Source organism: Triturus cristatus, chromosome 10 (genome assembly GCF_964204655.1).
Source record: "Triturus cristatus chromosome 10, aTriCri1.1, whole genome shotgun sequence".
Lineage (NCBI taxonomy): Eukaryota > Metazoa > Chordata > Amphibia > Caudata > Salamandridae > Triturus > Triturus cristatus.
This window is the reverse complement of record NC_140593.1, coordinates 43,217,756-43,233,005: the sequence shown is the minus strand read 5'-3', so window position 1 is coordinate 43,233,005 and position 15,250 is coordinate 43,217,756. Positions and strand designations below refer to the sequence as shown.

The 15,250-nt window shown below is 50.2% G+C and overlaps 1 protein-coding gene across 1 annotated transcript in view; it reads right to left on the bottom strand.

The window, feature by feature from the left end:
• Nucleotides 1-2,445: 2,445 nt before the first annotated feature.
• LOC146788798 (putative G protein-coupled receptor 34) overlaps nucleotides 2,446-15,250 on the bottom strand; it is a 37,134-nt gene continuing 24,329 nt past the window's right edge. Inside the window, exon 2 of the mRNA XM_085629937.1 lies at nucleotides 2,446-6,382. Coding sequence (XP_085486063.1) covers nucleotides 5,352-6,374 — 1,023 coding nt within the window. The 5' untranslated portion in view covers nucleotides 6,375-6,382 and the 3' untranslated portion in view covers nucleotides 2,446-5,351. The remainder of the gene's footprint in view (nucleotides 6,383-15,250) is intronic.

Here is a 15,250-nt window from a genome sequence, read left to right as displayed (position 1 = left end):
ACAAGCTGCTTGGTTGACCCCGAAGGCCTTCCTACCGTCAAAGGCAGGATGGTGCAGGTTCTCAAGGACGACACCACTTCCATATGGTATTGCAGCGAAAAGGGCAGAGTCGGGGTCAGCACCTCTGAAGTTTGTTGAAGCAACAGAGCTTCTTTCTCTTAACAAACCAACTGGCAAAGTCTTTGAATGCCAGAGCGGGCAAGCTCAGCAGAAGACCTCTAGCAGATCTTGAATGGTGACGACCTCTCGAGGTGGTGGCAGAGGGCATCTTGCAGCAGTGGGGAGACCCATGGCTGGATCTCAATCACAGGTACGTGCCAGGTGGAATGGAACTTGGGACTCCTGTACACCTTCCCACCTCTGAAACCCCTGCCCCACGTTTTGAAGAAAATCAGAAACGACTGAGCCCAAGTCACTCTGGTGGCTCCTGATTGGGTCAGGAGAGTGTAGTACCTTCAGAGTCTGGGCATGAGCAGCCGTCCTCCATTCAGGCGTCCACTTCGGTAGGATCTCTGTAGCAGCAGCAGGGCAGAGTCCTTCGCTAGAACAAGCGCAGTCTAAACATTTGTGGGGATTGAGCGGCGTCAGTTGACTACATTGAATCTGCTGCCTGAAGAGGCAGATGCCTTTCTTGCTGCCAGGCGCCCTTCCACAAAGTCTATTTATGACGGGTGCTGGGTCACATTTGTGGCCTATTATTGTATCTGCAAGATTGACCCTTTACAAGCCAAGATGTTTTTTGTCCATTTTGTCTTTGGCCCAGCAAAGCCGTGGAGTGGGCATCTTCGAAGATTATTTTCAGCTTTTTTCTCAGTTTATTGGTGATACCATGCGTGTTTAAATCCCCTGTTATGATGAGGGTTGTAAAAGTGTTGACATATGTTTCCTCCAAGACTATTTGTTATGCCACAGTGGAACTTTCATTGTTTTTGACATTTCTTATGTGTACGCCTTTCAAGCCAATCCACAGCTGCTTGTTGCGTCTCCTGACTTTGAAGGCCGTCTTCAGCCTCATGATTGCTTCAGCTTCTCGTGTGAGGGAGCCTCAATCACTGTCGGTGAAACTACCCTACACCACTTTTTCCACAGAAAAACTGGCGCTGAGGACTTGGTCAGCCTTCTTAGCCAAAGTTATAACACTTTCCATGTTGTCTAGCACCCTGCCAGCGTTCTCTGCCACCTCCTCACCTTTTGAAAAAAGGAGGAGGGATTTCATGGTTTGAAAGCTTTTATACTTATCGTAAAAAAGACCGCTGTGTGGGAGATCAGCATTTTGTGGGGTTCCCCGTAACGAATAAAGGGACAGCTGTGCAGAAGAAGACGCTGTCAAGGTGGATACTCCTCTGCATTATGCTCTGCTACGCACTGGCCAAGAAGCAGCTGCTAGAGGGTTTGAAACCCCACGGCTAAGGCTACTACCATTACTTTAACAGGTGCAGTGCCCATCTTTGCCATCTGCTAGACTGCAACATGGGCTTCGCTACATATGTTCCCGAAGCACTACTGCCTTGACAGTCATGTGCAATGGGAAAGGCATTTCGCCCACTCGGTCCCGCAGGACTCTTGGTCTGAGTCCTCTCCACAGACCATCCACCTGGGCGAGGTCCTGCTTTGGTGTCTATTGCAAGGTGAGGTGTGGGCGGTTAGAAGCATCCATCAGACGAGCAAGTTACTTGCCTTCGGTAATGTGGTTTCTTGTGTATTCTCTATTTCGCTGCAGATTCCTCACCACCCTCCCACCTCCCATGTTTTTGAAGTGGCCTCCATTTAACATATAAATTGGTCTCAATTTAGCAAGCCACACACTGGTGACGACAATTATTAACGCTTCGCATTTGAGGCAGTGGCAAGGAAAAAAATAGGAAACTGTCATCATCATGCAGGGGTTGTGACTATATGCAAGTCTGCTCCGTCACTTCCAGGGCGGTATGGAGCCAACGCAGAGCTATAGATTGCCACCTAGCAGCATGTAGGATCATTGCCGGAAAAATGTTTCTGTGTCCAACCTGACCCCGGGGTGTATTTGAAGGTGAGGAATCTGTGGTTGGATAGCGTTTCCACCAGAAAGAGCACCACCAAAGGCAAGTAACATGTTCAACACTACTCTTTGGTGGTGGAGTTAGCAAATTATATTCTGATATATTTGCACTGGGTGGCATGCACTTTGTGTCTGTTGAGATGAGTGAGCTCTTTAGGCAGAGCGGGTGCATCACTGTAGGATCGCCCAGTACCATCCTCAGGGCAGCAGCACTCTTGACCTACGCACATCGATGCATTCGTCATTGTGATATAATCGCCCAGTTGTAGTCGTATCACCCCCGACACTGCCACCTACCAATTAGCAGTTAATGAGTGGGCGCCAACGCCTGAGCTTCCAATGGACGGAGAGAGTGAAGTGCCTCGAAGACCCTTTATCACACTAAGTGACAAACATGAATCTTTAAATTGGTTTCAGAAAATATTTTTATTTTTTTATTTATTTTTCAATTTAAAATGTTCTCAAATATTGCATATTCATAAAACAAAAGTTGTGAAGCTCACCCTGGGTAATAGAGATACAATCATATATGGCATCAGTCCCGCTTATACCCCATTGGCCCCATACAATATGCATTCACAGTGCTTTAAAATTCAAAACATTTACATGAATCCTGTCTCTTAACAGTAAGTAAATATTTTATTGCATATAGTTAATTAAAACCTTTACAATTTTAAGCTAAAAACATCAATTTATCAACCAAAAAATATAGAATAAAACAAGATTTCCTTTTTACAGAGTTCCACATTAATCAGCATTAATCGGCGCTAATCAGTATGCAAGTTATTTCTTGATTTTGACCATCCTTTGTCCTGTGTCTAAAATCATGTGCAAAACACAAATAGTGACTAAATATTGCTGGTCTTCTACTTCATGACTGAGATCATGGGCAAAAGTGCAATATAAACTGTACAAGGTGACAATAGTATCAGATTTCATCACAGTAATTGTATACAAAAAAATGCAAATATGCCTGAATCCTCAAATGCATAACTAAAATTGTGTGTAAAGTGCAAATGTAAAGTGAGTATTACAAGTCCTCAAATTCCTGTCCGCTGTCATGTGCAAAAGTTGCAATATGAACTGTAAACAAATTAATTACTAGATGTTAACAGTCGTCACTTTCATGGTAAAAGCCATGAGCAAAAAGCATATATGCATATCACTACTGCAATGGTGGTACCTGAAGTGGACTTGGCTCTACTGGCATTCAGACATATAGCATGGTGTGTTACATAGTTTGATGTCAGAGTAAAATGCGTGTCACTGTATCTATGATGATGTCTTCAAAGAGCCCAGCCCCAAGAACCTTAGGTTGTATGGTATGGTGTGCTTCCTGGTTGGTATGAAGCAAGTAAACACGGTGGGCGTATCCTGGGCCTTTTATACCAACCACCAGGATACTAGATATACTAGGTGTGCAGATGCAATGTGTTGGTCCAATGTGCTAGGAAACACTCATATGAACATTATGTATTTGATTTTGATAATAATGAGCTAACTTTCTGCAACAACCTGGCGGCCCTGCATGAGGTCTGTAGCGAATAGCTATTCAGTAGTAACATTACGGTCAGTCGGCATGATCTAACTTGAAAAGAACGGAATACATGAAGCAAATAATACCGCCTCATATTGTTCACAGCCGGTCAAATACACAAAAGGTGAATGAGAGTCTCTTTAGCCTGGCTGCAAAGTCTGCAAAGCATAGTTGGCCATGATTGTTTCCATGTTGGGACCTGATCTTTTGAGGTGAAGGCTCCCAACCGGATCAAAAGTAGCCAATGCTGGATTGATGGAGTGATATGCTGGACAAGATACGGCTGAGGCAATCGAATCTCGTATGTGGATAAAACCATCCAGCCATGTTTTTTCTTCGCTAGGGCAGCTTTGTCCATTATCCAAGCCTCTTGTTTTGCTGCGTTGTTAGTTGTCTCTTAACAGTTTTAAAAATCCATTTGTCAAAAAGTTTGGTATGAAAGCCATTGGCGTTTCCGCGTACACCCTTTTAAACGAGCCTTTGTCAGGACATAATGAAGCAGATGTAAATTTCCAACAAGTACATATAAATGAGTCATAAATATCCAAAATGCAAAGCCCATACAGTCACTTTTTTAAAAATAAATAATCAAGGTTAACGTCTGTCGTTATCTGTATTTTCAGGAAAAGCGTTACTAGCTTTTGTCTTATATCCACTTCACCATAATACAGGGTGCGTCCATGACAGCCCTCAAATATCTCCCAGAGAAAAAGTACTAAAGGCAGAGCTGCACCCTGCCACTGGGAAGAGGTAAGTTTGTCAGTCCAATGGGCTGGGACTGGTAGCGTCCCATTGGTTGAGGCAACACTTTACGCACTTTAATCGCAGTGATGTTCACGCTGTGATTGGCGTACCGCTTTTCCATTGTTGACTGCTGGACAGGCTGTGACCAGTTTGAGTCCTGGGTGGTTAATGCTCTGCACGTTGAGGGAGGTAAGTGATGGACTCATGAGAGAGTATCTTAAGTGTGTAGATCTTGTGTGGCGTTAATGTAGAAGGTCGTCTGTTGATGACCAAGCAGGCAGAGGAAGTGCAAACTGGTCATTAGATATGCTGTTGTGTGGACATTGCTTTGATGAACTGTTTAGTTCTCTTGTTTCTTAGATTATACATAGATTTGCATTTGAGTTTGTTATTGCTGGTTGTTCTGTATTGCGTGTCTTTTGCCCTGTGATACTCTAATCTAATTGTTTTTCTTTGGAGTAGTGGTCTTGTATTCCATGCGGAGTAGATACTTCAGAATGTACCATCAACTTGGGTGTTATGGCAGAAGTCGCACTATGTGGTTTGATCCACCCTAAGCAGTTTCTTAGAAAGTTGGGACTTGCCGCACTTGTTGGTGTGAGCTACTCACGTGCAACATGCTGATGTCTGCTTACCTTCTGCACTTGCCTTCTTGAGACTTACTATAAGAAAGAACAGGACTGAGGCATCTCCGTGTAGTAACTGCAACTCAGAGTAAAGGAAATGGCTGGTGAGTCATAACATAGACAATCCTGAACATCAAAATATCTCTCTAGAAGATGGGTTCGCGTCCCTTCTATGTCATCTTAAAAACTACAAGAGCCTCAACCTTCTCTTGATCATCAGTGTTCGGTTTTAGAATAAAAAACTAGGTTTACTCTAGATATCACCAACCCAACCCTCTACGAGATGCCTCAGCCGATGGCCAAGCCTGAAGAACACGCAGCTGACCTTGACATGCAGAGAAGAGAGTAGAGGGAAGGAGTTATTTGTAATGTAATCTTTAACAAAAAGTAAGACTGAAGTGTAGGCTCAGAGATCTGTGATGGATCTGTTCCTGCTTGCATTTGTCCAAGACTCTTTCAAAAATACCATCTTAAACTTCCCTTGAAGAGTGCACAGCATGGCTTTCCTGAAGCAGTTGGACAAGAAGAAGTAAATCACAGGGTCCATGCAGCTGTTGAGCGCTGAGATGCAGAGCACCACTTCGTTTGCTGTGTGCAGCGCCTGTTTCCACGATACTCTGGAGATGACGTCCAGCTGGGCCAGGACATAAGGCACGCGGACCGTGTGATACGGAACAAAGGACACTATGAAAATGACGAGGACCACCAAGGTCTTGGAGATGGCTGCAGAGCTGCTGCTCCGGCCCGGCTGCTCTGTCCTCCCGGGCGGGAGTCTACAGAGCTTCTTGGATATCCTGGTGTAGGAGCAGATAAACAGCACCAGAACAACAAAGAAGGCAACCACCGCGGCAATGTTGATGGCGGCCGCCAAGAGACCTTTGCTGCGGAAGTGGAAGCACTTCTCACTGCAAGGGTCCGGCCTCCGGTCTTCAAAGAAGAAGGGCGTCATGCAGACCAGGCTGAAGAGCCAGACCCCCATGGAGGCTGCCCTGCTCCAGGGGATGCTGTGCATTCGGTACCGCTGGAGGGGTCTGATGATCTTCAGGTAGCGGTCCAAGCTGATCAGGCTGAGGAAGGTGATACTGACATACATGTTGAGGTAGAACAAGGCGCCCACAGTCTTGCAAAGCAGCAGAGGGCCCGGGTGGCTTTGATAGGCCACCCTCAGTGGCAGGCAGAGCACGAGCAGCAGGTCAGACGCCGCCACGTTCCACAAGTACACAGCTGTAGATGACTTCCTGTGCGATCTGTACTGGAACACCCACAGGGCCAAGCCGTTGCCCAGAAGACCCGTGCAGAAGATCAGAGAATAGATCACTGGAAGCAGGAGGGCCAGGAAGCCATCATGGATCTCACAGGTTGTGAGATTTCCAGTCCACACTGAAGGCAGCTCCGTCAGAAGAGGCAGCGGCGACGTCTCATTAGCCATAGGACCTTCTGTAAAGACAAAGGTGAGCGCATGAGTATTTTTAAAATCCCCAACAGTGTTACTCCTGTAATCCAATATCCCATGGCATGGCACACAGGACCGGTCATGTCTGTGTGGGACACAAATTTAAAGCTGACATAGTTTAAACATGTATTCTCCTGTTTGGGCATAAGGCCAGTATAATGTTACCTTACGGAAGAAGTTATGTAATGGACTAAAGTGATTTCCCATAACCAGTGGGTTCAGAGCACCTAAGACGTGCGTCTTCCCTCAATCATCTCCCCAATTAAGTAGCGCACTCTGTTCTGGAACTTTGCGTTGGTGTCTGGCACTTTGTGATGGTGTCTGGCACTTTTCAATGGTGTCTGACACTTTGCGATGGTGTCAGCCAATCTGCCACAGAAGATCTGCACAGACTGGTGAAACTCAATGGCCCATGCCCATGAAGGTCACTTTTCAGAATTCCAAAAACCTCTTCTAATTTCATTCCCAAACCTAAATCTCTTTCATAGACACTTTGATCAACATAATTAGAAACTCCCTGAACACAAGCATGGGGAGCTCCAACCACCCCAAGACAGGCCAAATCCTGGCTGGGGGGATAACGGAGGACTCGTAGGAAAAGTCCCTCATCTTCTGGCTCCTAAGACCTGTCTACTGGTGTCCGGTGGGACATTTCTAAAGACCTGAACACCTGCACATACCATGCAAACAACCGTCAATGTTCACTTTCCCAACCTTTGAAGAAACACCAGACTCTACTGAGCCACCAGCCTCTGTCAGGCACTTCCCACTAAAGGTCTCAGCACCCACATGCTTGTGACCATGAGTTAATTCAACCCTTTTTGTAAAGTATTTTAAATGCAGATTTCACATTCACCACAATTAGGGGTACACAGAACATAAAATGTCACATCTTACTTTCTATAATAGTTTTCTTAAAAACTACTCCTAAATTAAAACCTGTCTCACCAGAACAGATATGGCAAAACAATGATATTGTGGCAGCTTGAGTTTCTTTTTCATATTTCCGTAAGAGCCTTGATGTGTCGCGATAACAGACACACATTCCTTGAATCAAGCCATTGGCCCTTGAGCATGCGGTGAGAGATTCATCCCAACACCGAGCCTCAGTATCTGGAGTTCAGCTGTCCAGCTGCCAGGTTACAGAGCTGCTGAAACACGGGCCACCCCAGCCAGCCTTCAGTCAAAGAAGCACTCGCGGTTTCATAAACATTTCCCATCTCATGTTGTGCTTAGCTAATATCCTGAGAGTTCTAGAACCTTTTCAGAACATGAAGCGTTGCTTCGGTCCATCCCTTTTCCAGTGCTAGAGGGACAATCGACCCCCGTGTGACACATGAGACCAATGTCCTTTCCGCTTTTGTTTCCGCAGAAATAAAGTCTGCAAACAAATTGTTGACAATTGCACCTGATTTTCGTCCTTTTATGGGGTAGAACATCTAGTCGAGCTCCTTTGAGCTGAGGACCGTCATGAAGTTCCGCTTTATTCCAAATTGCAAGATGGTTTTAGGACGATTAACCAATAATTGTTCTTGGATAAAACCTTCCATTCGAGACTAATAAACTCTCTTCTCGAATGTGACACATTCTGCAGGGTTCAAAACCAATGGAGTTAGTTTAACTCTGCAGGCTGTGAGCAGAGGGTCAGTGACACCCACCAAGGTGCAGTCACTATGTAGGGTCCCCCCTCCACCAACAATACTCTCTGCTTCATACTATTCTGATGAATCCAATTGTTTCTGAGTGAAACACATATTTCAAAATGTTTACTGGTCTCCACCTATTCCACTCCTGGAGAAGTGTGGCTCAATGATTAGAGCGGCAGACCCTGATGCAGAAGTCTAGCCCGGGACCAGGGCTCAATTCCCCGCCTCGGCGGGTCTTGGGCTCAAAATTCCACGGACCTGATAATTCTCGCCTCGGTGCCATTCCAATCATGGAGTCCCACTCTGCAACTCTGGGCAATAGCTTGCTTAATCTCCACAACGGCCCCCACAACGCTAAGGATGCCTGGCCTCCAGGGGGCGTGGCCAACCGGGCAGCGAGATGGCCGCTCTGTGAGTGAGCTCCGCCGGCTGCACTTATTAATCCTGTCAAAATCCTGCTCTGGACGCACTCAGCGCCTCGATTCGCACACCAGTTGGAAGCGGGAGCCCCAGTGCCTCATCACTCGGACTCTGGTGGCTGCCGGAGGACAGAGAACCGAGCTGTGAACCCGGACGCCCTGCCCGAGTGAATACTGCAGCGGAAGCCCGCCTCCATGGCTGCCGGAGGCGGGCGGGAACGGATACTGTGGTCCGGGGTTGACCAGGCCGGAAGAGAATCATAGCGCCGCAGTCTACAGGCTGAGCCATAAACGCGAGTCGGAAGAGAACGGAACCGTTGGAACTATTATGCGCTGGGGCTGAAGCATTGATCTCTGCATTCCCGACTGGAAGAGCCACGAGCGCGACTGCATACATCTAGCCAGGGTAGGGGAGACCCGGACGACGCAGACGCCATTTTGTGTGCACCGTTGGCGATGAGATGGCGGCTGGCTGCGGTGGAGATCCGCACCAAGCTGGCCTAGAGGCGACCCCACGTCGAAGCGGACACACTGCGGAGGGAGTCGGTGACCACCGGAGGTGAGCTCGTGAGGGCGGCTGCTGCCGGGGGGGCCACCGCGCGCGATCTGCAGCCCACGGACGGGTGAGGGGAGACAGTTGCGTGGATGCGGCTCGCCCCCCTTGGCTGGCGGCTGGCCCTGAGACGCGGCGCAGATGTGGGTGAGACTACGGGGCGCCAAGAGACCGCAACGCCCATATTAAGCGCTCCTGGTGGCTGTCGGAACTGTGCACTGCAAACAATAGCTGTGCTGACGGTGCTCTGCTGAGGCTCGCGCCGGCTGCGCAATTGGTGTAACACACGACCCTGGTACCGGCTCTATGTGGACTTGGGACTGAACCTTGTGGACGCCCGGCTTGGGCTTGATGGTGAGGTGACACTCCTGGCCCCATCCTGAGTGCGGAGGTTCGAGCGTGTGGCTCGTGTGCTGCGCTGTACAGAATCCCGGTGCTGGCCACGGGGGGGCCTGACGGACACATCTACAGGCTGCAGGCTGCACGGCTGAGGACACCACTGTGAGTTGAAGCACCGGGGAGCGGCTGCGCTGGGGCGGCGGTACCTATGTGGAGGTCGACCGGCGGGGGTGCGGCAGCATTGTACCTGAATCCACGAGCTTGCAGGGGTGTGGAGGCCGAGAGAAGGTGGCTCTACACGTAGCCGACCCTAAGACACTCAGCGTTGGGGCGTCTGCGGCGGCCCCGCTGGCGATTGGGGCCTGCTTGCGTGAGAACTTCGCTGCTGCAATACCCTCATCGCCGACTCCGGTGACGCCTGTGGCTCCACGCTGTGCCCCTGGTGGCCTGGTGACGACTGGGCAGCGACCGGGAGAAGTGGGAGTTGGACCCCTGGGGTCCCAGCCGCTGCCTTTGGCACTACCGACTAGATAAGCAAATTCCTGGCATTGCTGCGTGGCTGTGCTTGAGGCGACCTCCCCATATGTGAACGAGCCTGGGCCGTCGACATGGGGGGAAAAATGATGCGAAACAGTCTAAGCTCACTTTCGACCACAAGCGCCAGGCTAAACAAAAAGCGGCGGACCTGGAGTCGGCGGAGTCTTCCTCGCAGGGGGCAGGGTCGGATGGCGATTACCGGGCACTGATGATGGAGGTTCGATCGAGCCTCAAGAGCATTGATGCCAAACTCGACGCCATGTCCTTACAGCTGGAGTCTGTCAAACAGCAAGTGGACTCGCACGAAACCAGGCTGGACTGCCTAGAGATCAAGCATACAGAATGCTGCGAGTTCCAGCAAGACACCAAGAAACAACTTACGTCTGTAGAAAAAGAACTGGAGTTCCTCCGGGCCAAAACAGATGATTTAGAAGCACGGTCTCGAAGATCCAACATCCGCATTACGGGCATCCCGGAGACGACGAACACTGGCAGAATGGAAGTGTACGTGTCTGAAATGCTCCACGAAATCTTTGACCCCGCGCTCTCCCTGGTGTTCGCTGTTGAAAGGGCGCACAGATCGCTTGGGAAAAAACCGCCGGTGGGGGCGGCACCGCGCCCCATTCTAGTTAAGATCCTGAATTTCCAGGACTGAGACCTCATCTTACGCCTGGCTCGTGAAAAGGGTAAAATCACGCACAAAGGTAATAACATCTCCTTTTACCCTGACTTCACTCCCTCGGTGCAGGCCGCCCGGAAGGAATTTTTACCTGCTAAAAAACTGCTGCTTCAGGCTAACGTCCAATATGCATTGTTATATCCAGCGAAGCTGAGGGTGACGCACGAGGGTACCACACATCACTTCATGGATGCCAAGGCGGTGTTGAAGTTTGCTAAACATCTTGGTGGTGCTGGAGCGAGACGGACGTCGCCACGTGTGGAGGTGGAAGGCGGACGTCTGAGTGACAATGACTGACCCAGTTGAGAATGTGCGGCATGTCATATCCTCATAGGGCATCTTCCACTGTTAGTTCATTACCAGCCTCTTCCCACCCACAGTTGCTCTTGAGGCCCTGTTTTTAGTTTATGGGAGGGCGCGGGGTAACTGCCCCTGGCATTTGCGCTTTGTTGCTGGGATGAACTTACATCGTACTGTCCCTCCGTGGTGTGGGCTGTGAACTGGGTGAGGTGGTCGACGCTGGTGTTGTGAAGGGACTGTTATAGTGCAGCCACCCTGTGCAAACAGGGGGGTACGCTTGGAGCACCACGCCCCATGGGGTGTCTCCCATTGTTTTTGTGTTTAAGTTGCCAACACGGTTTGCGTGTCTATGGTGGGGCTTTGTCACAACCTGATTGGGGGGTTGGTGAGGGCGGGGGGTGGGGGAGGGAGTTGAGACGTTTAATGTTATTTATGTATTGGTACGATGGATGTGTTCTCTCACAGATTAACAGGGAACTGCGCTATTTTGTGCACAGGATGTACACTAGGGAGGCTATACATTATGCGACACAGCGGCAGGGTGGATATGACACGGAACGAACAGCGGGATGGTAGGCGTTAGGTTATTAACGTGGAACATTAGAGGACTCGGGAACTACAAAAAGGCTCGGCTAATGCATGGGTATCTCTCTCGACATAGGGTGGATATATGCTTTCTACAGGAGACGCACGTCAACTCCACTCCTTCACCCAGACTGAAGCACTCGCGTTGGGCACGGGTGTATTCCGCCATTTATTCTAATTACGCTAGAGGGGTGGCGATCCTCATACGCAATGGGCTGGACTAGAAGGAACACCACACTCTATTAGACAAAGAGGGCCGATACGTTATTACACATGGCGTGCTTCAGGGGAGGGAGCTGGTGTTGGCGGCCGTTTACGGACCTAACGTGGATGACCCCGACTTCTTCAGAGCGCTATGGGCACAGATCATGTTAATGGATTGTTCCACAATCATCCTGGGTGGAGATTTTAATGTTGTACTTGCTGTTGCGTTGGATCGTAGAGGTGCAGGAGGGCCCACACACACTAGAGCTCGTCAGGCCGTCTTGGATATCATGGAGGAGGGGTTGCTATCAGATGTATGGAGATCAAGGCACCCAACTGATACCGTGGGGACGTGCATAACGAGTCAGCATGCGGCTTGGTCCCGCCTGGATTACTGGCTGGTCTCGCCAGATGTGGCATCCTGGGTGGAGGGGGTGGACATTCAGGCCAGGTCGCTCTCCGATCATGCCCCTTGCCTGTTGGTGGCAAAAGTACCTGATGCCCCTTGCACGTGCGTTCTCCTGTCGTTTGCCCCCTCATGCGCTTACCGACTCTGCTTTCACTGAGGAAATTAGGGCGGACATCGTGAAATATTTCGACAACAACACGGGGTCAGTGACTACTGAGGCCGTCCTCATTTAAGGCGGTGATCCGCGGCCAGTGCATCTCTAGACAGGTAGGTGTCCTAAAAGCAATCCGTGGTATTCTCAGCAAATTGGAGGGGGAATTAAGGGAGCTGGACGTGCGGTTCTGCAATGACCCTTCACCCGAGCTGGCGGTACAGATGAAGGCCAAGTTGCTGGAGTTCAGCGAGGAGGCGCAGCGAGAGGTGAAATTCCTGGGCAAGCAAGCGGAGGCCCGCAGATATGGAGAGGGGGATAGACCTAGTAGAACCCTAGCGCGGCTCATATCTCCGAGCGCACAGTCCAACTTTATATCTTCCATAAAAAATAGTGAGGGGGCGCTCATGCTGGGGCACGAAGCAGTTCTTACTACTTTTGCCAAGTTTTATTCGACCCTCTATACCTCCAGACAGACTACTGCTCCGGCATCCCTGGACGCCTTCCTAGATTCGATCGCCATCGTCTGGTTTAATGACCACCACCATCGGTATATGGATGTCCCATTCACTGCCCGGGATATCGCACAGGTGATAAAAAGTATGCCCGCGCACAAGGCCCCTGGCCCAGATGGGCTGTCGACAGTCTTTTACAAGACCTATGTCGGAGAACTGGCCCCCAGACTCCACTCTGTCTTTGCTGAGGCCCTGGAGACTGGCTCCCTACCCGACTCGATGCGCGAGGCACTAATAATAACGCTGCTAAAGCCGGACAAAGATTGCCAGCTGCTGGATTAGTACCGTCCACTATCCCTCCTTAACGTAGATGTAAAAATCTACGCTAAACTAATCGCAGACAGGCTTCAGCCCTTGTTGCCGATGGTGGCGCTACCCGATCAATCGGGGTTTATCCTTGGCCGAGCCACATCGCACAACCTAAGAACGATCTTTTCAGTATTACACTATTTACACCCTTCCATACAGGCGGCGGTCATTTTCTTGGACGCCACGAAAGCGTTTGATTCGCTGGAATGGCCCTACCTGTTTAGGATTCTTGGCAGGATGGGTTTTAGCCCCCTCTTTATAAACTTGATAAGGCTACTATACGCCGCTCCCAGGGCGCGAGTGCGGGTGAATGGGCTAATTTCCCAGCCATTCGACATCTCCCGCGGGACCAGACAGGGGTGCCCTTTGTCCCCACTGCTATTTGCTATTGCCATGGAACCTCTCGCGGCTCGGGTCCGGCAGCATCACACAGCAAGGGGCATTGGCTTCAGTTCTCGCAGTCTGCTGATTTCCCTGTATGCGGATGATGTCACACTGTATGTAACTAACCCCGCTGAGAACTTGAACCCACTGCTGAGGGAGTTCGTCTGCTTCGAGGGCCTGGCAAGGGTATCTATCAACTGGTCCAATTTAGTCGCGTTCCCTTTGACGGATGCCACATCGGAGGTGATGTCAGACTATCCCCTTCGCTGGGAAACTGACTCAGTCAAGTACCTGGGGGTCTGGATCAGCCGAAACCTGAGCGATTTGTGGACTCTGAATTATGGTAGGGCGGTGGACTGGCTGGAAGGGAAGATCGAAATTTGGAACAAGCTCCCCCTGTCTTTGGTTGCAAGGATAGCCCTACCAAAAATGGTGGTCCTTCCAAAATTTTTATACCTATTCGTAAATCTCCCGTTGCCCCTGACTGCACATTTCCACGCTCGGGTGCGGTCACTGCTGTTGACGCTGGTTTGGGCTGGGGGCCAGGCGAGATCATCCTGGGCGCTGCTTACACTCCCGTTGAGGCAGGGCAGACTGGGGGCCCCGGATATGACGCTATACTCGCTGTGTGCGCAAGCACAATTTCTGCACTTCTGGGTTTTTCCCACTCCTTATCAGCCGCATGTTGCAGTGGAGTTGGCGGTGGCGGCTCCCTTGCCCCTAAGTGTAGCGTTGTACGGAAAGTCGCCTCGTCCCTCTAAAGATGTGGACACGGTGGCCCTGCTCAGATGGACGTGGCGGGAATTGCAGAGGAGGGCAAAACTCCCTCTTCTTTATGCGCCAGCCATTCCCCTGCGGGGCAATCCATTGTTGCCCTGCCTGCAGGACAGAGGAGGGGACGTCGTGATTAGAGGGAAGCCCCTGCATACTTTCGCCGACATTTACCCCAATGGCACCTTCAGGGCTCCCGCGGTTGGAGAGGTTGACCCACCTGAGTCCTTCGCTGACCTTTTTATTCTCCATAAGATTAAAGAATCCTGTAAAGCACTGTGGCCTCAGTTTCCGGACGAGCCCCCACAACTCCAGGCATTACAAAACTTACTCTCGAAAGCATCTCCCAAAAAACTTGTGTCCAGGTTATACAACTGTATGCAGGAACAGTCCCCTGTCGTTGTGCCTCCCTCCCTGCATGCATGGAATGAGGAGTTGGAGGCCCCTTTGTCTGAAGAACAGTGGGCCTTCTGCTGTGGGCAACTGAAGGAACTATCGCCTAATTATAGGTTGCGCCTGGTGCATTTCAAGTTCTTACACAGGTACTATCGTACACCACGATCGCTACACCGCATGGGTCTCAGGGAGGATGATACATGCTGGAAATGTGGGGCCGAAAATGCTTCTTTTATGCACGTGGCGTGGAGCTGCCCGCGGCTAGAGGAATACTGGTTAAACATCTTCACTGCTATTAATCAAATTCTACTTAGAGCCGATACGCCGTCTCCACACCGAGGGCTGCTAGGTTATGTTAAAGATACCCCACCAAAGACTAGGAAATTACATGCGCTATTGCTCCTCTATGCTAAGAGACAGGTGGCGGTGCGCTGGGGTCGCAGATCCCTGCCCAAATTTACGGAGTGGGTGAAGGATGGAACATATGGTAACACGCAACTTGAACGCTATTGGGAAACGATGCCAGTTGCTTCCCGGCCCAGGGACATCTGGGAGCCCTTTCTGCAGTGGGCCCGGGAGAGGGCTGGCTCCCCCAGCTCTACGCGTTCGATGTCTGGAGAGGTCTCTGACGATATGGGTTGACACTGTTGATTGA